This window comes from Salvelinus sp. IW2-2015, unplaced genomic scaffold, assembly GCF_002910315.2.
Source record: "Salvelinus sp. IW2-2015 unplaced genomic scaffold, ASM291031v2 Un_scaffold1069, whole genome shotgun sequence".
NCBI lineage: Eukaryota > Metazoa > Chordata > Actinopteri > Salmoniformes > Salmonidae > Salvelinus > Salvelinus sp. IW2-2015.
Window position 1 is genome coordinate 217735 of NW_019942715.1, and position 27990 is coordinate 245724.

Genomic DNA, 27990 nt, shown 5'->3' on the forward strand with positions numbered 1-27990 from the left:
TTATCGGGGGTAGAAAGTGAAGACCGAGGGCGAAAAAGCAGAGCTGGTCCGTGTTTTCTGCAGAAGGCAGAAAAGGACATGTTCAGAGAGGGACATGTTCAGGTTATGTTCAGGTTATTCTTATAACAAACACCCAAAATGCACTGTTTTGATTACAAGTGACATCTAATCCTTACAAGAGCGAGCACCACCTATAGGAGATCGAAAGTGTCTTTTTTTTTTCTTCCATGGCTCGGTAAACGGATGCAACAATATGCGGATGGTTTTTACATCATCTGGTACAAAATCTCTGTTCACAGGCGGCATCTTAAAAAGGATAGATAGACAGGCGATGCCAAACGTCGAGTCACTGGAGAATGAAAACCTACATTGAAAGATCACGTTCGTCTTTGGCCATCGCCACATGTTAAATGGATACAGAATGGGTAAATAATGACGCTTATTGTTTTCAGTCATTCGATCATTTATATGGGTATGACAATAGCGGTCCTCCTATAGCACCTTTTCAAAATAGAAATGTAACCAAACGATTTAACCCTGAAATCACAGGCAACAAACTCATCAATATGTGTAATGAGGGCAAGAAATATGATGTCCCTATACTGTAGGCTGGAAAACCGCGTTGCTTAATAATACGGCAAMAAAAAAAAATACTGTGTTAAGTATTTTAAATGGATAGTCACGATGGTGTCATTTTGGACATCCATTTTACAAGTTCTATTTTTTTTCTCTCTTTCATAGAGCGCAACATGTAGCCTATTTCCTGCGTGCGCTGTAAAATCAGAAGTCACGCATAGTTCTCCGGGGTTATTCTCAACTGAGGACAGAGGCGCAGTTCTCAAGATAAATATTGGTAGGTAACGACAGACATTGCTCTCAGTATCAGTCTGTCAACTACAAAGAAGAAACGAACCTGGGCCTCTTTTGCACAGGCTGTCCATATTTCCCAAGAACTTTCTTAAAAATCCCAATTTTTCCCAACGTGGATTGCTAGTCAGGTGACTTCTCAGGTGGGGGGGAGCCACAATTCATGATCAAACAGCATCCCATATTCTTCACTTCTTTTGAGTTTTCACCATGGAAACCCCATGTGAACAATGGTGATGACCTTGATACAATGAATATGGAGAGAAGGGTGGCAATGTAAACAAAGTTTTGCATTCGAAAAGAAGCAAAGCTATATTATCGCCCTCACTTCATTCTTAGTTAGTTTTCCATGGGCTCACTTAAGGGAAATGAACATGGTCCAGGAGAACCTTTAAATCTCCTTTTGTCTTAAGTCTACATTTGGAGGAGGACATTGGATTGGGGAATCAACTGACAGAATGAACTGACACTGTCAGAGACGTGTAACTAACAAATATGTGAGCAAAGCTATTCCAAAGTGCAGGGTCTGACAATCAAGACAATACGTGTGATTTTAAAGGACATTTGTGACACCTCAGGGCAAAAGGTTCAGATTACACACAGGAGAATAAAAGGGAACCCGATGAGAGAGCACGATGTAGGCCTACGTTTGAACCTTACAACAGTACCTTGAGGAATTTTACACCTGCAGAACTACAAAACAGATTTCCACTTTTTTTACGACGAGGTCACAGGAAGGATACAAAACTTAGTCAGCATTCACGATGCCTCGCAACCGGGCCTTCTCGGAGCCTGAGTACTCAGCAGAGTATTCGGCGGACTGCTCTGTGACCCTACCATCGGACCCGGGCCATGCCGTGGGGCGCACGCACGAGGTAACGGTTCGCAGCCAAGGGTGCTGCCTCTGCCTCCCACGCTTCATGCGTCTCACTTTTGCACCCGAGTCTCTGGAGAACCTCTATCAGACCTATTTCCGCCGGCAGCGACACGAAACCCTGCTGGTTCTGGTTGTGTTTGCTGCCCTGTTTGACAGCTACATCATTGTCATGTGCGCTGTGGTCTACACAGATGAAAAGCTGGCCTCTGTGGTGGTGGCATCAGTAGGCCTGGCATCCGACATCCTACTCTATGTGTTGTGCTGCTACGGCCTGCTACCCGACCGCATCTCACGACGTGTGGTGCCCTACGCCCTGTGGGTGCTCATAGCGGCCCAGATCTTCTGCTACCTGGGCCTGAACTATGCCCGCTTCCACCAGGCCAGTGACACAGTGGGCTGGCAGGCCTTCTTTAGCTTCTCCTTCTTCCTGACACTGCCCTTGCGGCTCACGCCCATTGTGCTGATCACATCCGTGTCGTGCGGGGTCCACACCCTGGTGCTGGGGGTCACCATTGCACAGCAGCAGCAGGAGGATATCCAGGGGGCTGCCCTCGGGAGACAGGTGAGAGTGGGGATGGGGCTGAGGACACACCTCGGGTGGGGGATGAGTTGCAGCGGGAGTGGGTGAGGGGTGAGGGGGATTGAAGTTGCAGGTAGAGTGGGAGCTGGGTAAGAGTGGGGGCTGAGGACACTTGCAGGAGGGGAAGGAAGTTGCAGGTGGAGAGTGAGACGGGTGAGAGTGGTTCAGGAAACACCTGGGGTGGGTGGACACGAGTTGGATGAAGTTGCAGGTGGAGTTGGAGACAGGCAGGTGTGAGGGGGGGGGGTGTGAGTAAGGTAGATAGTAGGGTGGCAGGTAGAAAAGGTGAACAGATCTTGTGAAGTAGCTCATAAAAGAAAATGACTAGGAACAGTGCAACATGCCATACTTGCAACACAAGGAATGATGAGCAATTACTAGGGTATATACGGTAGATTTAATAAGAAACCTGACTGCAGGTAAGTCATGCTAGCTTTCCTGATCACATCAAATGGTGTGTTGAAATAATTTCATCATGCAGAAGATTAGCCTCCACTCTATGTACTATTTATGTCACGTTTTGCCCTGTAATTGTCTTACAGCATCTACAATGAATAGGCATTACTGGTGAGTCTACAAACAGGCTGAATGTATCAAATGTTTCGGTGACAGAGCAGAGGCTGAGAATAGACTGAGGTTTGAGTGTCTCCTAACAATTAAAATAAGTCTGAGGTAGAAGTATCAATGGCACAAAAAAAGCCTCTGGTTTCGTCATTTGTCTGTATTTGATATTTTAGAGGTTGTTCTCTTGTTTGACATCAACACTGTTCTCAAAAGGTCCACCATTTTTTGGTTCTCAGTATGCTCATGTCTTTGTCATAGTCTCACAGTAATCCAATGAGAGGCAGGCAGCCCAATAAAAGGCCAACCACCCTATCGGAGCTTCAGTCTCGGCGAATCAACTGTTATTCAATGACAAAACAGTGCAGTATCCACACTTTGTTTGAAATGTAACTCATCAGCAGCCACCTCACTGCAATCTATACGAGTTTGGTAATAGTTTAGAGTGCTGGTTTCTTTTTGCCTGTCTGCCACATTCATGGCTGCAGAAAGTCCGTAAGATACCACTAGCCTAGGTCATGATAAGTCTACACAAGGGTCCCCCCTACAGGGTTCAGAGTGTGTGTGCATGCGTCCGTATGTCAAATCAAATTTGCATTTGTCACATGCTTCGTAAACAACAGGTGTAGACTAACAGTTAAAAGATTACTGTGCGTGCCTGTTTGTGTGTTTTTTTTATTTTATAGTGCCTGTGTTGTGTGTAAGTGTGTGTGTGTCTAATGACTCTGTTGCGTTCTCCAGCTGCTGGCCAACGTAGTGATCTATGTGTGTGCCATCACTGTGGGCGTCATGTCCTACTACATGGCAGACCGGAAACACCGCAAGGCCTTCCTGGAAGCACGGCAGTCCCTGGAGGTCAAACTCAATCTGGAGGAACAGAGCCAGCAACAGGTGAGACTGACAGACGGAGACAGGGAGGAAGTGTGGGTAAAAACATATGGCGGGAGGACAGAGGGGCATATACAATATAGGGCAGGAGACACATATTCAGAGAGAGAGAAAAGTGACAGAGGTTAGTAGGTTTGAATGGTAGGTTAGAGAGTGGGGGGGGGGCAATAAGGAGTGTGTGGCAGTGCCAGAGTAGTGCCCTGGTTTGAATGTATGTGATTCTGATTCAGACCTGTTTTATTTATGTTGAAGCCAAAGGGAATTTAAACACAATACTTAGTATCTACAGTTCCATTTGATCTACTGTTACACTACACTAAGCTAGTTAAATGTGTGTGAGCGTGCATGTATGTGTGTGTGTGTGTGTGTGCACTTTGTCTGTTTGTTAGCTCTGTGTCAGCAGTCATTTCCCCTCCCTCCCCTGTCTCACAGCTGTGGCCATTGGGCATTCTTGATTGCTACTATTTATGGACCAGAGGGTCACTGCTATAGAGCTGAGAGGAAAGGGGTGATTATGGAGGGAAGGAGGGAGGAAAGGAAAGGAGGGAGCAAATGTGTGTATGTGTGTGTGTATGAGAGAGAGAAGGGCTGATAAGACCATGAGAGGAGAAACTCCCAGAATACTAATGGAGAAGCATGGGCTGCCGGGATACAAGGGCCGCCAGCCAATCAAGGAGCATCCGGTCGTTGCAGGTTACCATGGCGACCGGCCTCCTGAGACGATGTCCGCAGTAATCACTCTGCTGACTCTCTTGCCCATTTTTTTTGTCCCTCTCCGTCAGGTTTTGATAAGAACGTAGAAAAACCCTGCCACGTTATTTGTTTTCCTCCCTCCACGTGTGTGTGAACTCAAGGCTTTTGTTTGCCTGATGGGTTTGTGTTTTCCAATGTTTATGTTTCTGGTCTTGGGTCATCAAGGGTGGAATCTGTTCAGATGGACTTACGTGGCGATGAGTGATAGTTTTAGGCCAATCAGATTTGTGTATAGGGACAGTGCTTTTAACAGGGAGAAATGTTATAGGCCTACATGTCTATGTACTGTGTAATATGTGATTATATATCATGTTTGACCGTTGGATGTTTATTATTTTATCAGGGAGTCATACTGAGACCAAGGTCTCTTTTACAGATAAGCCCTGAATTACAGAAATGACAGAAAATACGCACATCAAAATGCAAGCAGAAAGAAAAACACGGTTATGAAGCCTTTGTCAGGTTAAAAAATTGAAAATAAGGTTCTCAATCAGCTTACTGAATTTCCCTAGAGGCACCCAGATATCAAATTTAAGAACATTTTGAAGATTATTCCATAAATAAGGTGCAATGAAACTAAAAGCTGATTTACCTAACTCAGTAGCAGCCAAAGGAATTTCCAGAGTTAGCCATCCCTGAGACAGAGTGTGGTAACTCAGCAATCCCTGAGACAGAGTGTGGTAACTCAGCCATCCCTGAGACAGAGTGTGGTAACTCGTATGTCTAAAGTTTAGGAAAGAAGTTAGGTACAGTGGGACTTTTTGTAAAAGGGCTTTCTAAATAAAAACATAGCAATGTATCAACCTACGTGACATCAGAGGGCCAACCACCTGTCTGTTGGACCCCAGTAAGACTAGCTGTCGCTAATGGGGATCCTAATAAATCAAAAGAATGCAGTGACGAGTACAAACATTTTAGCCCGTAGTAAAGCACAGTGCACTATGTTAAATTGCATCTAACAGCTTAAATGAAGTGACAGCTGACTTCATATAGATGATGTCGCCATAGTCTAGGACCGATAGGACTGTCGACTGAACAATCTGCTTTCTACTATTTAGCGAGAGGCAGGACCTATTTCTATAGAAGACCATTTTTATTCTCAGGTTCTTAACTCATCAATATGCTTTTTAAAATACAGCTTTAAATCTAACCAGATATTTGTAAGCAGGGACACAATCAATATGGACACTATCCAAATGACATGCTTCAATCATCAGAGTTATTTTTATGTGCTCTAGAGAACAACCTACACGTAGTTTTACCTGCATGCAATACTAATTCCAGGTCAATAAAGTTTTTCTGTAATACAATGAAGGCAGACTGTAGTTCAGATAGAGCCTGGTCAACGTTGGGGGTAATAGCATACACAACACTATCATCGGCATACAAGTGCATAAAAAAAAAAAAACATGTCGATATTGTTAATGTTAAAAAGCACAGGACCAGAATCGACCCCTGTAGGACACCTTTCGTAATATCCAGGAAACCTTATTTAACACCATCAGTAGATATACACATTGAGTTTTATCTGTCAATACATTTTTAAACCAGTTACATGCAATCTGGTCTAGGTCAATTGAGGAAAGGCTCTGAATTAGCCATGAGTGATCAAAAGTATCGAAAGCCTTTGACAGGCCAATGAAGAGGGCAGCACAATGTTGCCTTTTATCCATACAGTTAACTACATCATTTATAACTAGGGATCCAGCAGAGATACTGCTATGACCTGGTCTAAAACCCGACTGATGTACATTTAGAATACATTTTAAAAATAAGAAAGATCTTATCTGAGAATTAATCAAATATTCTAATATTTTAGCAAGGCAAGAAAGTTTAGAAATAGGGTGATTGAATTATTTAGATCACAAGGTTCTGCACGTTTGTGAAGGGGGAGTACATGGGCCGCCTTCCAAACCTTGGGGATAGTACCAGATATAATCGTCAGGTAAAAAATATGGGTTATTGATTCAGTAATCAGGGGGGCAGAGAGCTGCAGCAAGAATGGATCAAGAATATCAGCCCCAGTGGATTTTTTTAATCAGTCTTAAGCAAGGCATTTAGCACATCACATATAGTAAATTGTTGAAATGAAAACAAAGATTCACTAGAAGTTGATGGGTTAACCATCGAGGCTGGCAGAGGAAGAACAGTTGATTGACTTACCAGGGTCAATTAAACCACCATTTGCTTAGGCAGGGAAGAAGAGGAATTTGTACGCTTCAGTGCAGTTTTCCAAAATTTTGAAGGACACCAGCAGTCGGATATAGAGTTTAAAAGATCATTTGGTTTTGCTTTCTTAATCGAGATAGTACATCTGTTTCGCAATTGTCTGAAACATTTCCAGGCCTTTTTCCTTGCTTTGGCCCAGGCCTGATTTCGCATCTGAATGAGCTCAGATAGCTCTGAAGATCTAACCCTTGGTTTTCTATCTTTGACTCTGAATTGTTTAAAAGGGGCTTGTTTATATGCCAGAGGAATTACATATGGAGGATACATTTTCTAGAGCCAAATCTGGGTCAGGAATACAGGAGACAGTGGCTAAATCAGAGTAGAACCATGTAAAGGATTAGTATTTTGTGGTTTCGTATCTCTAATACATACCATGGGATGTGATTATAACATGTACAATGCATTCGGAAAGTATTCAAACTCCTTGACTTTTTCCTAATTTTGTTACGCTACAGCCTTATTCTAAAATTGATTCAACAATTTAATCAATTTTAGAATAAGGCTGTAACGTAACAAAATTCTCACTAATCTACACACAATACCCCATAATGACAAACCAAAAACAGGTTTTTCTTTTTTTTTGCAAATGTTGATTTAAAAAAAATGTAAATATCATATTTACATAAGTATTCAGACCCTTTACTCAGTACTTTGTTGAAGCACCTTTGGCAGCGATTACAGACTCGAGTCTTCTCAGGTATGAAGCTACAAGCTTGGCACACCTGTATTTAGGGAGTTTCTCCCATTCTTCTCTGCAGATCCTCTCAAACTCGGTCAAGTTGGATGGGGAGCGTTGCTGCACGGCTATTTTCAGGTCTCTCCTAGGGCTATTGCGGTGACTGTATTACCGCCACACCGGCGGTCATGAAGGCAGTCAAATTCCACATGACCATTTAGTCACGGTAATTAGGCTTCTCCAAACTCAGATGCTGCTGCTGGTCATTAGTAGCCTACCAAACTTGCTAACTGCCTGGTACTCAGCACTCTATTACTCGCACAGAATAGAATAGGTCGACTTTTGTACTATGGGGGATAGTAGATTGACATAGGCTAGTGCTTTTGCTGTTCGTTACGCCTACTTATCTTGTTTGCTGATGTGCACAGTTGTGTCTCCAATGTGTCTGTCTTCACTTGTAGCCTGTGAGAAAGACCCGATCACGTGATAGAGCATGCAGCACTCCATCACAACGGCCACTGGGCGCAAAAGGCATTGATTTTTTTGGGGTGCATTACGGCCACACAAAGGGGATGCTGCTGTGAAATTCTAGGCATTATCAAGTGCTTATCAAATTGTGAATGGGTGACTGATGTAGTGTGTACAGCCTGCACAATAAACAAAGCAGAGCTCATGCCTTTCAAGCAACCTTTTTCAAATCATCATTAGAGTCGCATCATGCAGCTTTACAATGTAAACTCTGCAAAATAAGAAACGTCCTCTCACTGTCAACTGTGTTTACTTTCAGCAAACTTAACATGTGTAAATATTTGTATGAACATAACAAGACTCAACAACTGAGACATAAACTGAACAAGTTCCACAGACATGTGACTAACATAAATAGAATGTGTCCCTGAACAAAGGGGGGAGGGGGTCAAAATCAAAGTAAGAGTCAATATCTGGTTTGGCCACTAGCTACATGAAGTCCTGCAGTGCATCTCCTCCTCATGGACTGAACCAGATTAGCCAGTTCTTGCTGTGAGATGTTACCCCACTCTTCCACCAAGGCACCTGCAAGTTCCCGGACATTTCTGGGGGGAATAGCCCTAGCCCTCACCCTCCGATCCAACAGGTCCCAGACGTGCTCAATGGGATTGAGATCCGGGCTCTTCTCTGGCCATGGCAGAACACTGACATTCCTGTCTTGCAGGAAATTACGCACAGAACGAGCAGTATGGCTGGTGGCATTGTCATGCTGGAGGGTCATGTCAGGATGAGCCTGCTAGAAGGGTACCACATGAGGGAGGAGGATGTCTTCCCTGTAACGCACAGCGTTAAGATTGCCTGCAATGACAACAAGCTCAATCCGATGATGCTGGGACACACCGCCCCAGACCATGATGAACCCTCCACCTTCAAATCGATCCCGCTCCAGAGTACAGGCCTTGGTGTAACGCACATTCCTTCGACAATAAATGCGAGTCCGACCATCACCCCTGGTGAGACAAAACAGCGACTCGTCAGTGAAGAGCACTTTTTGCCAGTCCAGCGACGGTGGGTTTGTGCCCATAGGTGACGTTGTTGCCGGTGATGTCTGGTGAGGACCTGCCTTACAACAGGCCTACAAGCCCTCAGTCCAGCCTCTCTCAGCTTATTGCTGACAGTCTGAGCACTGATAGAGGGATTGTGCGTTCCTGGTGTAACTCGGGCAGTTGTTGTTGCCATCCTGTACCTGTCCCGCAGGTGTGATGTTCGGATGTACCGATCCTGTGYAGGTGTTGTTACACGTGATCAGCCACTGTGAAGACGATCAACTGTTCGTCCTGCTTCCCTGTAGCGCTGACTTAGGTGTCTCACAGTACGCACATTGCAATTCATTGCCCTGCCCACATCTGCAGTCCTCATGCCTCCTTGCAGCATGCCTAAGGCACGTTCACGCAGATGAGCAGGGACCCTGGGCGTCTTTCTTTTGGTGTTTTTCAGAGTCAGTAGAAAGGCCTAAGTTTTCATAACTGTGACCTTAATTGCCTACCCTCTGTAAGCTGTTAGTGTCTTAACGACCGTTCCACAGGTGCATGTTCATTAATTGTTTATGGTTCATTGAACAAGCATGGGAAACAGTTTTTAAACCCTTTACAATGAAGATCTGTGAAGTTAATTCGTAAAAAATCCAAATATATTTGAAAGACAGGATCCTGAAAAAGGGATATTCATTTTTTTGCTGAGTTTATTAACAATCAAAACATATAGCCCAACGTTTGTAGAACAACTAAAGTGACAATATTAACTCTAAATTAAGCATATAGGAATACCTATTTCTTTGTTAACCGCTCATCACAGAAGAGCCGCGTCCGCATTCTCTCAAATCGTTTGGAGAAAATATCCTTTCTATTTTATTCAGCTTTGTTCAATTGTTTTCTTCATACTATAAAATAATGCCATGGAATTCAAAGCAAATCTTGTCTGCTGAATGAACTAGTGTAGCCCACATCATTTGGCATAGCCAGATCAGGACCTAACATAAGGAAAACTCAGAGTATGCTATTCTGTTCTTTTGAAATTTACTACATTTTCTAAAATAGGTCATGGATTTATTGTGATGGGTGTAGGCTATATTACATGGATTTATTAAACTTTTTAAAATGTAGATGTTCTGAAGGTCAGCATCAGTGGCTTGTATGTGTGGAAGCCAGGAGATGCTAAATGTGTTTATGTTAATTAGCGGTCAATTACCGTGAGACTGACAGTTATTTGCTTGAAAATCAGCTGCTGACAAAATTTTGTGACCACCACAGCCCTAGTCTCTCCAGAGATGTTCGATTGAGTTCAAGTCCAGGCTCTGGCAGGGCCACTCAAGGACATTCAGAGACTTGTCCCGAAGCCACTCCTGCGTTGTCTTGGTTGTGTGCTTAAGGTTGTTGTTCTGTTGGAAGTGAACCTTAGCCCCAGTCTGAGGTCCTGAGCGCTCTGGAGCATGTTTTCATCAAGGATCTCTCTGTACTTTGCTCCATTCATCTTTCCCTTGATCCTGACTAGTCTCCCAGTCCCTTCCGCTTTTAAACATCCCCACAGCATGATGCTGCCACCACCCTGCTTCACCGTAAGGAGAGTGCCAGGTTTCCTCCAGATGCGACGATTGGCATTCAGGGCAAAGAGTTCAATCTTGGTTTCATCAGACAAGATAATCTTGTTTCTCATGGTCTGAGAGTCCTTTAGGTGCCTTTTGTCAAACTCCAAGTGGGTTGTCTGTCACGGCCGTCAAAAGAAGTGCACCAAAGTGCAGCGTGGTGAGCGTACATTTTATTTTATTTTAAAATGTCGCCAACAAAACAAGAAACAAAACAAACAACCGTGAAGCTTACAAGGGCTATAGTGCCCCTAACAAAGACATCTACCCACAACGAAAGGAGGGAAAAAGGGCTACTTAAGTATGGTTCCCAATCAGAGACAACGATAGACAGCTGGGACTGATTGAGAACCATCCCCGGCCAAAACATAGAAACACAAAATCATAGAAAACAAAACATAGAATGCCCACCCCAAATCACACCCTGACCAAACCAAATAGAGACATAAAAAGGCTCTCTAAGGTCAGGGCGTGACACTGTCATGTGCCTTTTTACTGAGGAGTGGCTTCCGTCTGGCCATCCTACCATAAAGGCCTGATTGGTGGAGTGCTACAGAGATGGTTGTCCTTCTGGAAGGTTTTCCCATCTCCACAGAGGAGCTTTAGAGCTCTGTCAGAGTGACAATCTGGTTCTTGGTTACCTCCCTGACCAAGGCCCTTCTCCCCTGATTGTTCAGTTTGTATGAGGGGCCAGCTCAAGGAAGTCCCCAGATCTGTGCCTCGACACAATCCTGTCTCGGAGCTCTATGGACAATTCCTTTGAACTCATGGCTTGGTTTTTGCTCTGACATGCACTGTCAGCTGTGGGACCTTATATAGACAGGTTTGTGCCTTTCCAAATCATGTCCAATCAATTGAATTTACCACAGGTGCACTCCAATCAAGTTGTAGAAACATCTTAAGGATGATCATTGGTAACAGGATGCACCTGATCTCAATTTCGAGTCTCATAGCAAAGGGTCTCAGTACTTATGTAAATACGGTATTTCTGTTTTTTATTTTTAATACATTTGCAAAAATGTACAAAAAAAAATAAAAAAAATGTTTTAGCTCTGTAAATTGATGAGGGGAAACAGTTATTTTGTATCTATTTTAGAATAAGGCTGTCATTTAACAAAATGTTGAAAAAGTCAGGGGGTCTGAATACTTTCCAAATGCACTGTATGTACTGTTTGAGCACATCTATTGGTTGAAGGGTGATAGAAGTAGATATAAATGGAAGTGGAGGCTTTGGGATGGCAATGGACAGTTTCCTTTGGACAGTTTCCAACGGACGGTTTCCTTTGTTATAGAAAGTGATTTGATCAGGTCACTGAATCTTTATTGATTCTGATTGAGTCATTGATTGATTCTGCTGCCAATCACACCGAATGAAGTGCCTTTATTGTAAGCTGTGCATGCGTCTATTGAGGCTCTTTAGAGTCTCCTCATATCGACTGAAACCTCACCAGTCTCCCTGTGTCATCCACAGGAGCGTCTCTTGCTGTCCATCCTGCCCAAGCATATAGCAGACGAGATGTTACAGGACATGAAGAAGAAAGAAGCCAGTCAGACTGGACAGAAGGAGATGCAGCAGTTCAACACCATGTACATGTATCGCCACGAAAATGTCAGGTAAGACTATAGACCTATGGCTAGGAGAACACAACTTATAGAGGACACTATGTCGTATAACACAGAGGCAGGATGTCCAATAGGATGATGTGATGACTGCATGTAATCCCCTTTCTCCTGCAGTATTTTGTTTGCAGACATTGTGGGATTCACTCAGCTGTCATCATCATGCAGTGCCCATGAGCTGGTCAAGCTCCTCAATGAACTGTTTGCCCGCTTTGACAAGCTGGCTGCCGTGAGTCACTCACACACACACACACACACACACACACACAGACATAAATATATTACTTACTGACTAAAAATGTATATTGGTTGGCATGTATACTAATCTTTTAAACAGATTTATTTGTAGATTAAAGTTCATTTAAATGAATAGTCTCATCATTTCACATACAGATGAAATCACTTATTTGAATGTTCCAGCCTCTCCACGACCTCACTGTGTGTGTGTGTTTCTGTGTAGAAATACCACCAGTTGAGAATAAAGATCCTGGGCGACTGTTACTACTGCATCTGTGGCCTGCCAGACTACAGAGAGGACCATGCTGCCTGCTCCATCATGATGGGCCTGGCCATGGTGGAGGCCATTTCGTGAGTAGCACCCAATGGAAATGTGGTTTGTGGTATAGGCTGCATGTGTCAAAGGACATCCTATTCACCCACTTAGGGTCAAAGGTAGTATACTACTGTAGAACCAATTACTTTCATGTGCTGAAAACAGGTCTGACATCTACAGTATCTGGATAAATGCTGAGAAAATAATACACAATTCACATTTTCTAGAAAGGTTTGATGCGCTTTTAAGTCCAAACCTTTCCGTATTCCGATTGACTTCCTTTTCAGACGTGTTCACATCTCAGAGGTCCTTCTGTACTTGTGGTGAATAGGGTGTCATTTGAGATTTGCACATAGAGTAGGAGTAATGTGATGTGCTGGAGGCAAAACAAATGGTAGGGGAAAGACTGGCTAGTGTGGTTCTTCTTGTCTCTGTGTCACGGTGACTGTGTTGTCCTGTAGGTATGTTCGTGAGAAGACCGGGACAGATGTGGACATGCGTGTGGGGGTACACACTGGCACTGTCCTGGGGGGCGTCCTGGGACAGAAGCGGTGGCAGTATGACGTCTGGTCCACTGACGTCACCGTGGCCAATAAGATGGAGGCGGGGGGAATACCGGGGTAAGAAGGAACTGGTTAAACCCCTCTAAGTTATTACATTTTCCCTAACTCTATTTACAGATCTTTACTACAACCTTAGATGATGCACAGGCAAGATTTACCTGCCTCATGCACGCATATTTGTCAAATGTGTTTGTGCCCAATACAAACCCTATATACCAATACAAAATGAATTATTGCTAGCAATAAGTTATGAAGTCTGTAAGGAAATGTTGATGTACTGTATATCAAATAAGAGGGTGACAACAGGAATTATTCTAAGTTTGCAATAGGGAGGGCATAGGGTCAGCCCCCACCCGCCCTGCCATTGATATGCCAGGCTCTCTGACCTATCACCTATAACCCCTGACCTTTGCGGCAGGCGTGTGCACATCTCCCAAGCCACCATGGAGTGTCTGCACGGGGAGTTTGATATGGAGCCGGGGAACGGGGGCGACCGCTGTGAGTACCTGAAGGAGAGGGGCATCGACTCCTACCTGGTGGTGGTGCCCAAGGGCCCCCTGGGAAAGAACGGCATCAACGGGGTGGTGAGTATTGCCTCAGCACCTAGTTTTATTCAACCTTTATTCTTACAGGTTCGTCTCACTGAGATAAACCCTCTGTAAAACTTTATATTACCACCAGAGTCTCTGGGTTCGCGCCCAGGCTCTGTCGCAGCCGGCCGCGACCGGGAGGTCCGTGGGGCGACGCACAATTGGCATAGCGTCGTCCGGGTTAGGGAGGGTTTGGCCGGTAGGGATATCCTTGTCTCATCGCGCTCCAACGACTCCTGTGGCGGGCCGGGCGCAGTGCGCGCTAACCAAAGGGGCCAGGTACACGTTGTTTCCTCCGACACATTGGTGCGGCTGGCTTCCGGGTTGGAGTGTTAAGAAGCAGTACGGCTTGGTTGGGTTGTGCTTCGGAGGACGCATGGCTTTCGACCTTCGTCTCTCCCGAGCCCGTACGGGAGTTGTAGCGATGAGACAAGATAGTAAATACTAGCGATTGGATACCACGAAAATTGGGGAGAAAATGGGATAAAATTTTAAAATATAAAAATTAAAAACTTTATTTTACAACCAGGTAGTAGTTAAGAAATAACTTTGTCTTTAACTTTGGTACCAGTCACCAATTTAGTTGAATTCTTTGAGGAATTCTATTACCAACGTAGTTTCCTAGTTTATACCATGAATATACCAGGTAACTAACAGCTTACAACAGGCTGTAAAAGAAAGCGTTACAAAAATGTAAATATTTTTTTCTCTCCAGATTCCTCCCGTCAACACACCACAGTCACTGTAACACACCTCACATTCTCTCTCTCTCTCTCCTCCTTCCTGTCTCTTCGTTTCCTATCAGAAGTTGTCTGTGATGTCATCCAATGGGAACTCTCCATTGTTGATCAACACCACTGAGTGTAATGGAAGTGTCCACACAGCCTGCACCACACCAGACGAGCCAGAGGAGCTGGACACACGGGTAACATATGACCTTTACTGTAACCCCTAACACACAGGATTGCAACTCTGTGTCCTACAAGTACACAGTGTGTGCAGGCCTTTGTTCCAGTTTAGGATTAGTACACCTATTCAAATTATTAACTTATCATTGTCTTATATTCAGACCTTGATTTGTTTATTCAGGGGTGTTAGCGCTGGGCTAGTACAAAAACCTCCAAATACTTTGGCTGTCTCCAAGACAGGAGTTGCTCCAACGTGTGCTACCTTCTCCACTTCAAACCTGAATGAAGAGTGGCTACTTCCAGATTCTCCACCCTTCTCATTAAGTGTGCACTTGCACACTCCCCGTCATGGATCTAAAAGCATTGAATTGGTGTAAGTATTGGCTGGAGAGAGTTTCGACCATTGTTAAATCCATAAGAGGGAGTGTGCAAGTGCACACTTTAGAAGAAGTGTGGAGAATCGGGGTGCATCCAGTGGGTGGTGTAATGACAGAACAGGAATGCCACCTTGTGACTCCAGGTGGTGAACCCTTCGTTCCCCAACCCTCGGCGGAGGCTAAGACTGCGGGACCTGGCCGAGAGGGTGATTGATGCCCAAGAGAACGAACAGGAGCTCAACAAACTGCTCAATGAGGCACTGCTGGAGAGAGAGACCGTACAAGCGTGAGTAGACAGAGAGTGAGACTGAGAGTGTGTGTAGGGTTACAAAATTCCAGGAACTTTAAATAAATTCCCTGCTTTTCCTGAACTCCTGTTTGGCGGATTCTGGATTTCATGCTTATTCCCTCCTGATTCCGGGAATCCCCCAACGAGGCATTTTGGGAAAACCAGAGAATGTGTGTGATATTCATAGAGAAACACCCAGTAGCAGAGTGTCATGATCGTCTTTAGGTGAAAGAGAGGACCAAGGCGCAGCGTGATATAAATACATCTTCACTTTATTTGAAGATGAAACGAAAACGACCACTAACACAAACTAGACAAAGCTACAAACGAAAGTGCAGACACAAGCTACTAACGTCAAACATAGACAATTACCCACAACCTACCTAATGCCTATGGCTGCCTAAATATGACTCTCAATCAGAGACAACGATAGACAGCTGTCTCTAATTGAGAACCAATCCAAGCAACCATAGACTTACATAAACACCTACACTGAACACAACCCCATGAACTCTACCAAAACCCCCTAGACAATACACACACCCTAGACTAGACAAAAACCACAAACATCCCCCATGTCACACCCTGACCTAACTAAAATAATAAAGAAAACAAAGATAACTAAGGCCAGGGCGTGACAGTGTGAGAGTGAGCCATGTGCAGCCAGGTATGAATCCTATGGTTATGTGAGCAGACAGACCGTGTGAACCCTCCCTCTGCCCTGTCAGTTTGAAGGGGAAACGCACCAACCCTCTGTCCCTGCGCTTTGTGGACCCTGAGCTGGAGACCCGCTACTCCGTAGAAAAGGAGAAGCAGAGCGGAGCTGCCTTCAGCTGCTCCTGTGTAGTGCTCCTGTTCACTGCAGCCATGGAAGTCCTCATAGACCCTCGGTGAGTTCACCTAAACTCTCTCTCTCTTTCTCTCTCTCTCTCGCTCTCTCTCTCCCTCTCTCTCTCTCGTGTTCCTTATGTTCTGTGTGTTCTTGCGGTTGACAGGATGATAGCAAACTACGTGACCCTAGCTGTGGGCGAGGTCCTGCTGCTCGTCCTAACTGTCTGCTCTCTGGCTGCCATCTTCCCTCGAGTGAGTGCCTCTTCCCCCCGCTCCACTATCACACCTTGCTCAACATCCAACCAGAGAGCAGCTAGCCTTTCAGAGCGAGCAACAGTTAACCCACAGCTAAATCATAATTTATCATAGAACATTTTCCACAACATAATAAATCTGTAGATATGAAGATATTTGTTGTGGTATACTCTTGAGTAAAAATAATGTAGTTGTGATAGTGGATCAACATGTCGTAGTTATGCCGTGTGGCTCAGTTGGTAGAGCATGGCGCTTGCAACGCCAGGGTTGTGGGTTCATTCCCCACGGGGGGACCAGGATGAATATGTATGAACTTTCCAATTTGTAAGTCGCTCTGGATAAGAGCGTCTGCTAAATGACTTAAATGTAAATGTAAATAACTTAGATGTGCTGAGCATCTCACGATGCTGTGCATTTGATGTGTACATACACTCCCAATGTTATGTAGGCTGAATGTGGTAAAGGATGTGTCTAATCAGCACCCCATATGTTCGTTCTTTTGTCACGCATCAGCACTTTTGATCTAACCTCATGAGCCAGGTCATGGAAAGTCAAATTTATTGACTGCTACAGACAGTTATGTAGCTACCACTATCGACTGCTACTGTCACCCTAACAGCAACCCCCCCCCCCAATCCACACATTGCCCACAAGGGTTTTGCACCGTGTGCGCACAGACACACAGACACACACACATACAGTGCATTCGGGAAAGTATTCAGACCCCTTGGCTTATTCAACATTTTGTTAAGTTACAGCCTTATCCTAAAATTGATGAAAATGTTTCTCCTCAACAATCTGCACACAATACCTCGTAATGACAAAGCAAAAACAAGTATTCAGATCCTATACTCAGTACTGTAACGGCTGTCGAAGTCGTTCTCCTCCTCAGACGAGGAGGAGCATGGATCGGACCAACACGCAGAGTGGGTAGTGCTCATGATAATTTTAATAAATCGAAACTGAACACTTACAAATACAAAAACAACAAACGTGACAAAACCGACAACAGTCCCGTGTGGCACGAACACTGACACGAGATACAAACACCCACAAAACACACGTGAAACCCCGGCTGCCTTAGTATGATTCTCAATCAGGGACAACGATTGACAGCTGCCTCTGATTGAGAATCATACCAGGCCGAACACAAAACCCCAACATAGAAAATCACACATAGACAGCCCACCCCAACTCACGCCGTGACCAACTAAATAAATACAAGAAAAAGGAAAAACAGGTCAGGAACGTGACAAGTACTTTGTTAAAGCACCTTTGGCAGTGATTACAGCCTCGAGTCTTCTTGGGTATGACGCTACAAGCTTAGCACACCTGTATTTGGGGAGTTTCACTCATTATTTTCTGCAGATCCTCTCAAGCTTTCTCAGGTTGGATGCGGAGGGTCGATGCACAGCTATTTTCAAGTCTCTCCGGAGATGTTCGATCGGGTTCAAGTATGGGTTCTGGCTGGGCCACTCACGGACATTCAGAGACTTGTCCCGAAGCCACTCCTACTTGTCCTGTTGGAAGGGGAACCTTCGCCCCAGTCTGAGGTTCTGAGCGCTCTGGAGCAGGGTTTCATCAAGGATCTCTCTGACACAATCCTGTCTCGGAGCTCTATGGACAATTCCTTTGACCTCATGGCTTGGTTTTTGCTCTGACATGCACTGTCAGCTGTGGGACCTTATATAGACAGGTTTGTGCCTTTCCAAATCATGTCCAATCAATTGGATTTACCACAGGTGCACTCCAATCAAGTTGTAGAAACATCTCAAGGATAATCAATGGAAACAGAATGCACCTGAGCTCTATTTCGTGTCTCATAGCAGAGGGTCTGAGTACTTATGTAAATTAGCTCCCAAGTGGTGCAACGGTCTAAGGCACTGCATCTCAGTGTTAGAGGCATCACTACAGACCCTGGTTTGATCCCGGGCTGTATCAAAACCGGCCGTGATTGGGAGTCCCATAGGGCGGCGCACAATTGGCCCAGCGTCGTCTGGGTTAGGGGAGGGTTTGGCCGGGGTAGGCCGTCATTGTAAATAACAATTTGTTCTTAACTGACTTGCCTAGTTAACGATCTTTTTTAAAATAAGGTATTTGTGTTTAAAAAATAATAATATTTACAAACATTTCTATTGTGTGTAGATTGATGGGGAAAAATATAATATAAGGTCACAAAATGTGGAAAAAGGGAAGTGGTCTGAATACTTTCCCGAATGCACTGTACACACATAAACAAACAGATAAACAACTACTATATCGAGGGCGAAATGCATGTCCATGTCAACATGTCTGTGCCTGTCACAGTACAATGTCAACCTCATGAACACCAGAAACCACACACACTCACATATACAATTCACCCCAGAGCCTATTAAAAAGAGCTTTTAGTGCTACATAATGAAATGCTTTTACTTGAAGCTATATGGACCAGATTATTGTTCAGCTGCTGAGAGAATGTACTGTACTCAATGAGATCAGATTTAACCTTGGAGATCTGAGTCCCCTCGCGCGACAGTAGTTCCACTCCAGTGACTATTCTTTATCTATGGAAAATCAATCCCTGCTCATCATAGATGTTCATAGAGAAGCCCTCTGGTTGGACTGATGCATGACTCCTAATGGCATGATTGATGGTTCAATGAGGAAAACCAATATGTCTCGTCCTCGGTTTGTCACAGCTCATCTGAAATGACCGTTGACAGATACAGCACTATATAGTAGTATACTGTACTGTCACTAACATGAAAGTCACTATAATACAGATGTAGGATCTTAATTTGAACACCCTGTTTTAGTTCACCTTTATTTAACTAGGCAAGTTAGTTAAGAACAAATTATTATTTACAACGACAGCCTACAGTTGCAGTAGAACTTTCCTGCAATGCAGGAAATGTACAACTTGTTGTCACGCCCTGACCAGAGTTTGCTTTGTATGTTTTATGTTTTGGTTGGTCAGGGTGTGATCTGTGTGGGCACTCTATGTTGTTTGTCTGGTTTGTCTATTTCTGTGTTTGGCCTGATATGGTTCTCAATCAGAGACAGGTGTTTTGCGTTGTCTCTGATTGGGAACCATATTTTGGTAGCCTGTTTTTATTGTGGGTTGTGGGTTATTGTCTATGTCTATACGTTGGTTGCCTGTGTATGCACTTTCGTTATATAGCGTCACATTCGTTTTGTTGTTTTGTAAGTTTGTTTAGTGTTTTGTCTTCGTTAAATAAATCAAGTATTTATTCATCAAACCACGCTGCGCTTTGGTCCGATCCTTACTCCTCCTCAGACGAGGAGGATTACGACGTTCGTGACACTTGTAGTGTATTTGAAGTTTATAAAGGCTTCTGGAGTTTACCACTTTAACATTTCAGACTTGATTTTCTCTTATGAGAAATGCATCAACCCCGACAGAAATGTCCAATAACTATAATCCACATAATCATTTTATTTTTGAATGCTGTAGCAAACTGGCGCAAATTAATAATCTTCATCTGTACAAAGTCACTCTGAGAAATACCCTGACCTCTACTATGGTTTCCATCTGATGATGCGTAGGAAAACTGAATATCATTACGATGATGATTACAATTGTATTACTTTGTTGGTTACAGCGAGCAAAGACGACCGTCACCATCAATCATTGTTAAAACGTTTTTAATGTTCCGCCATTGCCCCACATATACCACAGGTGTCATAAAAGAGTGTTGTAAAACATTACTCAAAACCACATCAATACAACAATGGTGGTGGTGGTGATGATGATGATAGATATTACTGGTAGTTCACGTGACTGGTTAATGATATTACTGTTGATGACCAACATGTTATTTTTCCTCCTAGGTTTTCCCTAAGAGGCTGGTGTCTTTCTCCACATGGATCGACCACACCCGCTGGGCACGGAACACTTGGGCCATGGCAGCAATCTTCATCCTCACCATGGCCGACATTGTGGACATGGTGAGAAACGTTCATCGTTAGTCCAGTAGAAAAAAATAACAACACTGAGAACAATGGCTTTCTGGTGTTGAATTATGCAGTAGCATGCCAACACACAAGCCTTCCCATAAACCTGGGTTTGACTTCAGGGTCTGTTTTTGGTATTGACATGCATGCATACCGTCCATATGCAACAGCACGCATTGCAGTTAAATGTTTTAAATTCATAATAAAGCAACAAGATGGGAGTGAAACCAAGGATTTTTTAAAGGGGCCCAGGTCAGCTTGGAGGAAGCACTAGAACTCGATTGAGTGGTGGCTCGGGTCTTGCGTTGACATTTGGCCTCTATCCCCTCTCTGTCCACGCCCTGTAGCTGAGCTGTCCCCGTCCCTCGGGAAACGCCACAATTGCCCCTCCTTCCTCTGTTGTCCAATCCGGGGCAGAGGGCTGTCTGGACAACCCCAAGTACTACAGCTACATCGCTGTGCTGGCTCTCATGGCGACCACCATGCTGGTGCAGGTCAGCCACATGGTCAAGGCCACACTCATGCTCCTCATCACCATAGCGACGGGCATCGTCAACATCTACAGCTGGAGGGACATATTTGACCGCTACGATATGGCCCGCTTCCAGGACTACAGGTGGATGTGGTTGTGGTGTTATAAGCTGTAGAACAGGTGTGGGTGGTGGTAATCAGTTTATGGATATGTGGTCATCATTTCTTTTCAATTAGTAAAACTGGAATTGGAATTTCAGTTGACTGAATTGAAATGAAATTGACCTCAACTCTGATTGTCATGTTTAGTGTGATATTGCTGTTCTCTAAACATTGTGAGCATGCCGGTGATTTCTGATTATCTCTGTGCTCTGTTTTTAGGTCTTACCTGGTTCCCTCCAAATATGCCATGACTGTGATGATCTTCATCATGATGATCAGTTTCTACTACTTTTCTCGACATGTAAGTTACTGTGGCAGAAGTCTACTAGTTATATACCTTCCAACCTCACTAAGTCATCACTACCTTTTCTATTTTACACATGTTCTGCTTCCTCTCCATTCTTGTTAACCTCTCCACCTCTATTTGAACCTATTTCCTGTCTCCCGCCACCATGTCCCTGACTTTAGGTGGAGAAGCTAGCCCGTACTCTGTTCTTGTGGAAGATTGAGGTCCACGAGCAGAAGGAGAAGGTGTATGAGATGAGGCGCTGGAACGAGGCGCTGGTCACGAACATGCTGCCAGAGCACGTAGCACGCCACTTCCTTGGCTCCAAGAAAAGGGACGAGGTGAGACAGCTTCACTACTGTAGATGCAGTACCTGGTTCTCCCTTCCTGTTAAACATACAGTGCCACGAAAAAGTATTTGCCCTTTCTAATTTTCTCTACTATTGCATATTTTTGATACTGAATGTTATCAGATATTTAACCAAAACCTAATAATAGATAAATGGAACCTGAGTGAACAAATAACACAACAATTACATACTTATTTTATTTATGTCATAAATAAAGTTATGCAACACCCAAAAAAGTAATCCCCCCTCACACTCAATAACTGCTTGTGCCACCTTTAGCTGCAATGACTCCAACCAAACACTTCCTGTAGTTGATTATCAGTCTCCCACGTCGCTGTGGAGGAATTTTGGCCCCTCTTCCATGCAGATCTGCTGTAATTCAGYGACATTTGTCTGTTTTCAAGCATGACCTGCTTGTTTCAAGTCCTGCCACAACATCCCAATTGGGATTCAGTCTGGACTTTGACTAGGCCATTACATTTTTTTGACTTGTTTGCCTTTTAGCCATTTTCATGTAGACTTTGTGTTTTTTGGATCATTGTCCTGCTGCATCACCCAGTTGCGCTTCAGCTCACAGACTGATGACCTAACATTCTCCCGTAGAATGATCTGATACAGAGCAGAATTCATGGTTTGTTCTATTAAGACAAGTCGTCCAGGTCCTGAGGCAGCAAAGCATCCCCAAACCATCACACTACCTGCTTGACCGTTGTTATGAGGTTCTTACTGTGGAATGCAGTGTTTGGTTGGGACCATATGTGACCAAAATTGTCACACTTTATAGCCCTGACCGCACCTACCATGTAGCTACAATGTGAATACTAGGGCTGAGACGGTAATGGAATTTTGGATGAAAGTTATTAGTCAGTCAAATAAACGTGTTCACCGTTATAACCGTTCGAATAGCAAAACAATTATAATACATGTACGAAACATGTGAACACTGAGTGTACAAAACATTAGGAACCGCTTCCTAATATTGAGTTGCACCCCATTTTTCCCTCAGAACAGCCTGGACTCTAAAAGGTGTCGAAGGTGTTCCACAGGGATACTGGCCCATGTTGACTCCAATGCTTCCCACAGTTGTGTGAAGTTGGCTGGATGTCCTTTGGGTTGTGCACCATTCTTGATACACACGGGACAATTGTTGAGCGTGAAAAACCCAGCAGTGTTGAAGTACATACTCAAACTGGTGAGCCTGGCACCTACTACCATACCATGTTCAAAGGCACTTAAATATTTTGTCTTGCCCGTTCACCCTCTGAATGGCACACATGTCTCAAGGCTTAAAAATCCTTCTTTAACCTGTCTCCTATCCTTCATCTACACTGATTTGAAGTGGATTTAACTGGTGATATCAACAAGGGATCATAGCTTTCACCTGGATTCACCTGGTCAGTCTGTCATGGAAAGAGAAGGTGTCCCAAATGTTTTGTACACTCAGTGTATATATTTATTTTAAGAAGCACATTTTCTCCTCTGCTCCTAACTGCATTGTGCTGCTGATGCAGGGAGTGTGGTGTTGCCTAGGCAACCCGAAGCCTTGTTTGCTACAACACCTTGCATGTTTCAGCAAGGAGCAACAAAGTTTCATCATGTTGTAGAGTCCATGTTACAGCAGAAACTGACTCAACTGCACGAATGGCCGGCCATCCTGTCTTCAGTCAACTGGTCGTTCATATACAGTACCAGTCAAAAGTTTGGACACACCTACTCATTCAAGGGTTTTTCTTTATGTTTTACTGTTTTCTACGTTTGAAATTCTTCAAAGTTGCATTCTCTCAACCAGCTTCACCAGGAATGTTTTCCAACAGTCTTGAAGAGTTCCCACACATGCTCAGCATGTGTTGGAAGACTCATCCCAAACCATCTCAATTGGGTTGAGGTCGAGTGATTGTGGAGGCCAGGTCATCTGAAGCAGCACTCAATCACTCTCCTTCTTGGTCAAATAGCCCTTACACAGCCTGGAGGTGCGTTGGGTCATTGTCCTGTTGAAAAACAAATGATAGTACCACTAAGCGCAAACCAGATGGGATGGCGTATCGCTGCAGAATGCTGTGGTAACCATGCTGGTTAAGTGTGCCTTGAATTCAAAATAAATCACTGACAGTGTCACCAGCAAAGCACCCCCACACCATTACACCTCCTCCTCCATGCTTCAAGGTGGAAACCACACATGCGGAGATCATCCATTCACCAACTCTGCGTTTTACAAAGACACGGCGGCTAGAGCCAAAAATCTCAACTTTGTAATCATCAGACCAAAGGACAGATTTACACCGGTCTAATGTCCATTACTCGTGTTTCTTGGCCCAAGCAAGTCTCTTATTATTGGTGTCTTTTAGTAGTGGTTTCTTTGCAGCAATTCGACCACAAAGGCCTGATTCACGCAGTCACCTCTGAACAGTTGTTGTTGAGATGTGTCTGTTATATTTATTTGGGCTGCAATATGAGGTGCAGTTATTTGCCGATTTCTGAGGCTGGTAACTCTAATGAACTTATCCTCTGCAGCAGAGGTAACTGTGGGTCTTCCTTCCTCATTAGAGCCAGTTTCATCATAGCTCTTAATGGTTTTTGCGACTGCACTTGAAGAAACTTTGAAAGTTCTTGCAGTTTTCCGGATTGACTGACCTTCATGTCTTAAAGTAATGATGCACTGTTGTTTCTTGTTGCTTATTTAAGCTGATCTTGCCATAATATTGGCTTGGCCTTTTACCAAATAGGGCTATCTTCTGTATACCACCCCTAACTTGTCACAACACCACTGATTGGCTCAAACGCATTAAGGAAAGAAATTCCACAAATGMRCTTTTAACAAGGCACACCTGTTAATTGAAATACATTCCAGGTGACTATCTCATGAAGCTGGTTGAGAGAATGCCAAGAATGTGCAAAGCTGTTATCAAGGCAAAGGGTGGCTACTTTGAATAATATAAAATATATTGATTTGTTTATCACTTGTTTGCTTACTACATGATTCCATGTGTTATTTCATAGTTTTGATGTCTTCACTATTATTCTACAATGTAGAAAATAGTAAAAATAAAGAAAAAACGTTCAATGAGTAGGTTGTATCTAAACGTATATATATTTATTTATTTAATGGATATGACAGTTATTTAATTGTCATGATGATCTTCATCCATAACCATCGGTTATATGGTAATTGTGCCAGCCCTATTAACTACATAGGTTTTAAGGCAGTCAATGTGAAGTGGGACCAATACATGTTGAGAAAGAGGTATCAATCACGGTCACTGTGTGCGGTGATCAGCCCCCATGTTATAACAGTGGTAATATCAAGGCACAAGGCGAGTCCCAAATGCAGACACAGGAGGCAGATGGTTGGAGTCTTACAATGTTTATTAATCCAAAGGGCTAGGCAAGAGAATGGTCGTGGACAGGCAAAAAGGTAAAAACCAGATCAGAGTCCAGGAGGTACAGAGTGACAGACATGCTCGTGGTCAAGGCAGACAGAATGGTCAGGCAGGCGGATACAAAGTCCAGAAACAGGCAAGGGTCAAAACCGGGAGGACTAGAAAAAGGAGAATACAAAAAGCAGAACGGGAAAAACGCTGGTTGACTTGGAAACATACATAACGAACTGGCACAGAGAGACAGGAAACACAGGGATACTGGGGAAAATAAGCGACACCTGGAGRGGGTGGAGACAATCACAAGGACAGGTGAAACAGATCAGGGCATGACAGGTAAGGTTTGTTTAGCTATTGCAATGGTTACAGCTAGAGTTATACTATTGAGTTATCTATGTCTGTACATCTGTTAATCTGAAATATATGCCCCTTCCAGGAGCTGTACAGCCAGTCATATGATGAGATTGGGGTGATGTTCGCCTCCATCCCCAACTTCTCGGACTTCTACACAGAGGAGAGCATCAACAACGGGGGRATTGAGTGCCTCAGGTTCCTAAACGAAATCATCTCTGATTTTGACAGCGTAAGAAGCTCATGAATGCATCATTTCATTTTGTGACTTGTAACAGTCATGCAAATGGTGGAACTAGCTTGCTATAACAATGGAAGTACTGTATGTTATTACTCCTTATTCCTGATGCATGCCACTGTATAGGAATTAAAGATGCTGCCTAACACTTTGAGACTTGACCTTTCAACCCGTGACCTTTAACCTCTGACAGCTCCTGGACGAGTCTCAGTTCCGCTGCATCACCAAAATCAAAACCATTGGCAGCACCTACATGGCAGCATCAGGTGTCACTCCCAACGTCAGCAATGGCTACGCCTGTCTGAAGGTCAGCTCATTACCATGGTCATCAGCCAATGGGTCCGGGTCAGGGGAGGCTTAAACTAGCCGTGTAAACTATATTATGTAAACTCCTATAGTATGACATAATCATGTGAACTCCTATAGCTAAACAGCAGAACTCCTGATGAACTCAGTCTAGAGCATCTTCTACTGTTTGTGGTAGCAGGTCAGAAATGTGATCTAGAGCTTTAGTACTGATCTTTTACAGAGGATATGTTCATTTTATGGGTGATGATGATCGTAGTGGTGGCGGTGGTGGTGATGGTGATCAAATTAATTCACTTAACTTGATGATGGTGATGAAGATGGTTAAGGTAGAGGGCTCTGTTGTGCAGAAAGAGGAGCTGACCGACAGAGAGCGCTGGCAGCATTTGGCAGATCTGGCTGACTTTGCTCTGGCCATGAAGGTCACGCTCATGAACATCAACTACCAGTCCTTCAACAACTTCATGCTACGCATAGGTCAGTGCTAACCTTTCAGMCATATATTTTAAGGTGAGAGGAGAATGGAGAGCGTGTCCTAGTTTTGTACTGCATGCATATCATGTATCCCATCCTCTCCCCAGGTTTGAATAAAGGGGGGGTGCTGGCAGGAGTGATTGGTGCCCGGAAGCCTCACTATGACATCTGGGGCAACACTGTGAATGTGGCAAGTCGCATGGAGTCCACAGGCGTCATGGGTAACATCCAGGTAAGGCCTCTCCATACAGGGTGCGACGAGATGTAGGATGTGATAAGTAGTGAGGTGACAACCAGACAATCAGTTATAGCTGTAGCGCATTGGCCCTTAAGGTCGTTGATGTACCTGATTTCTGGTGAGGACTGAGCAGGAGCACTTGATAGCCAACAATGCTTGATACATTGCAGTCACCTGCAAGATCTCAAAACCACATATAGCAATCTGATACCTGACTGCACAGTCGATGATGTGGCATGAAACCATTGGTTGACTGAAATGTAGTCTGCCTGGAATGCAGCCATTGTCTCACAGATGGCTATAATAACATAAGAATAATACTACTTTGTTTGATTACTATTTAGATCGTGGGATTTGACATCAGGGAATATCTTTAAGTGGCTTACCAAATCTGGGCAGAAAACACATGTGTTGGCTGATTCTGTATGCATACGGAGATTCATCACCTAAAATTCAATGTGATTCTGCTTCCCCCAGGTGGTGGAAGATTGCTACCACATCTTGAAGGAGTACGGATTCCGTTTTGTGAGGAGGGGACCCATCTTTGTGAAGGGGAAAGGAGAGCTGCTTACCTACTTTCTGAAGGGTAGAGAAAAACAGGGATCCTTCATCAACGGCTCCTTGGTCACCCTGCCACACCAAGTGGTGGACAACTCCTGACCTGCGTGTCAACGCACACAGAAACACAAACGCACACACATAATCAGAAATATACATTCTAATGTATAAGTGAGATCTGAATTATGCTTATACCAACACTCCATCTTTCAGAATTACAAAGTATGTAAGAGGATATGAACATCTTGCAAAGAGAGAAGATTTGTTCCGCCTCCCCTACCCTGCCTGTTCAAATAGTTTTTTTGCAAACTACAAAGCTTTTCAAAATAGTGCTCAGCTACTTGCATTACAGACTTATGAACACATATCACGCTACTGTATAGTCACACATATTTACACACATTTTTAGACAAACACTCTTCAGACACACATCGTCTGACAAACACACATTCATGTATTCACTACAATGCCATCACTCAAGCCAGATGCAGCCAGGCTGTTGGACTAAATGTCTCATTTTGAATACTTTCCCCCTTTTACAAAATACTTTATATTTGGGGAAATAATGGATTTCATTGTGTTTGTTACAGTATCTCCAAACTGCTTGGAGATGAAGATGACCTGAGATGGTAGAGTGTTTGAAGGTTAATGCAGGGGGCAAAGGTGTTTTTGTTTTTTTTTTTGGGTACGACTGTGTGT

At 43.9% G+C, this 27990-nt stretch overlaps 1 protein-coding gene across 3 annotated transcripts; it reads left to right on the forward strand.

The window, feature by feature from the left end:
* Window positions 1-95: 95 nt before the first annotated feature.
* adcy3a (adenylate cyclase 3a) lies at window positions 96-27959 on the forward strand. 3 transcript variants are annotated; one of them, XM_024137013.2, is made up of 21 exons: window positions 96-425; window positions 742-2306; window positions 3627-3776; window positions 12012-12154; window positions 12278-12389; window positions 12621-12748; window positions 13175-13333; window positions 13695-13860; window positions 14672-14791; window positions 15295-15437; window positions 16169-16330; window positions 16436-16523; window positions 20361-20477; window positions 20831-21099; window positions 21336-21417; window positions 21585-21743; window positions 25563-25709; window positions 25909-26022; window positions 26342-26498; window positions 26603-26727; window positions 27211-27959. In XM_024137013.2, the coding sequence occupies exons 2-21, from the start codon at window positions 1632-1634 to the stop codon at window positions 27391-27393; spliced, it is 3399 nt and encodes a 1132-aa protein (XP_023992781.1). In that variant the 5' UTR covers window positions 96-425; window positions 742-1631; the 3' UTR covers window positions 27394-27959. The 3 variants fall into 3 exon arrangements, with proteins under 3 accessions (XP_023992781.1, XP_023992782.1, XP_023992783.1); XM_024137014.2 differs by having other exon boundaries at window positions 96-2306; window positions 14675-14791; XM_024137015.2 differs by having other exon boundaries at window positions 97-2306; window positions 26372-26498.
* The last annotated feature ends 31 nt before the right edge of the window (window positions 27960-27990 follow it).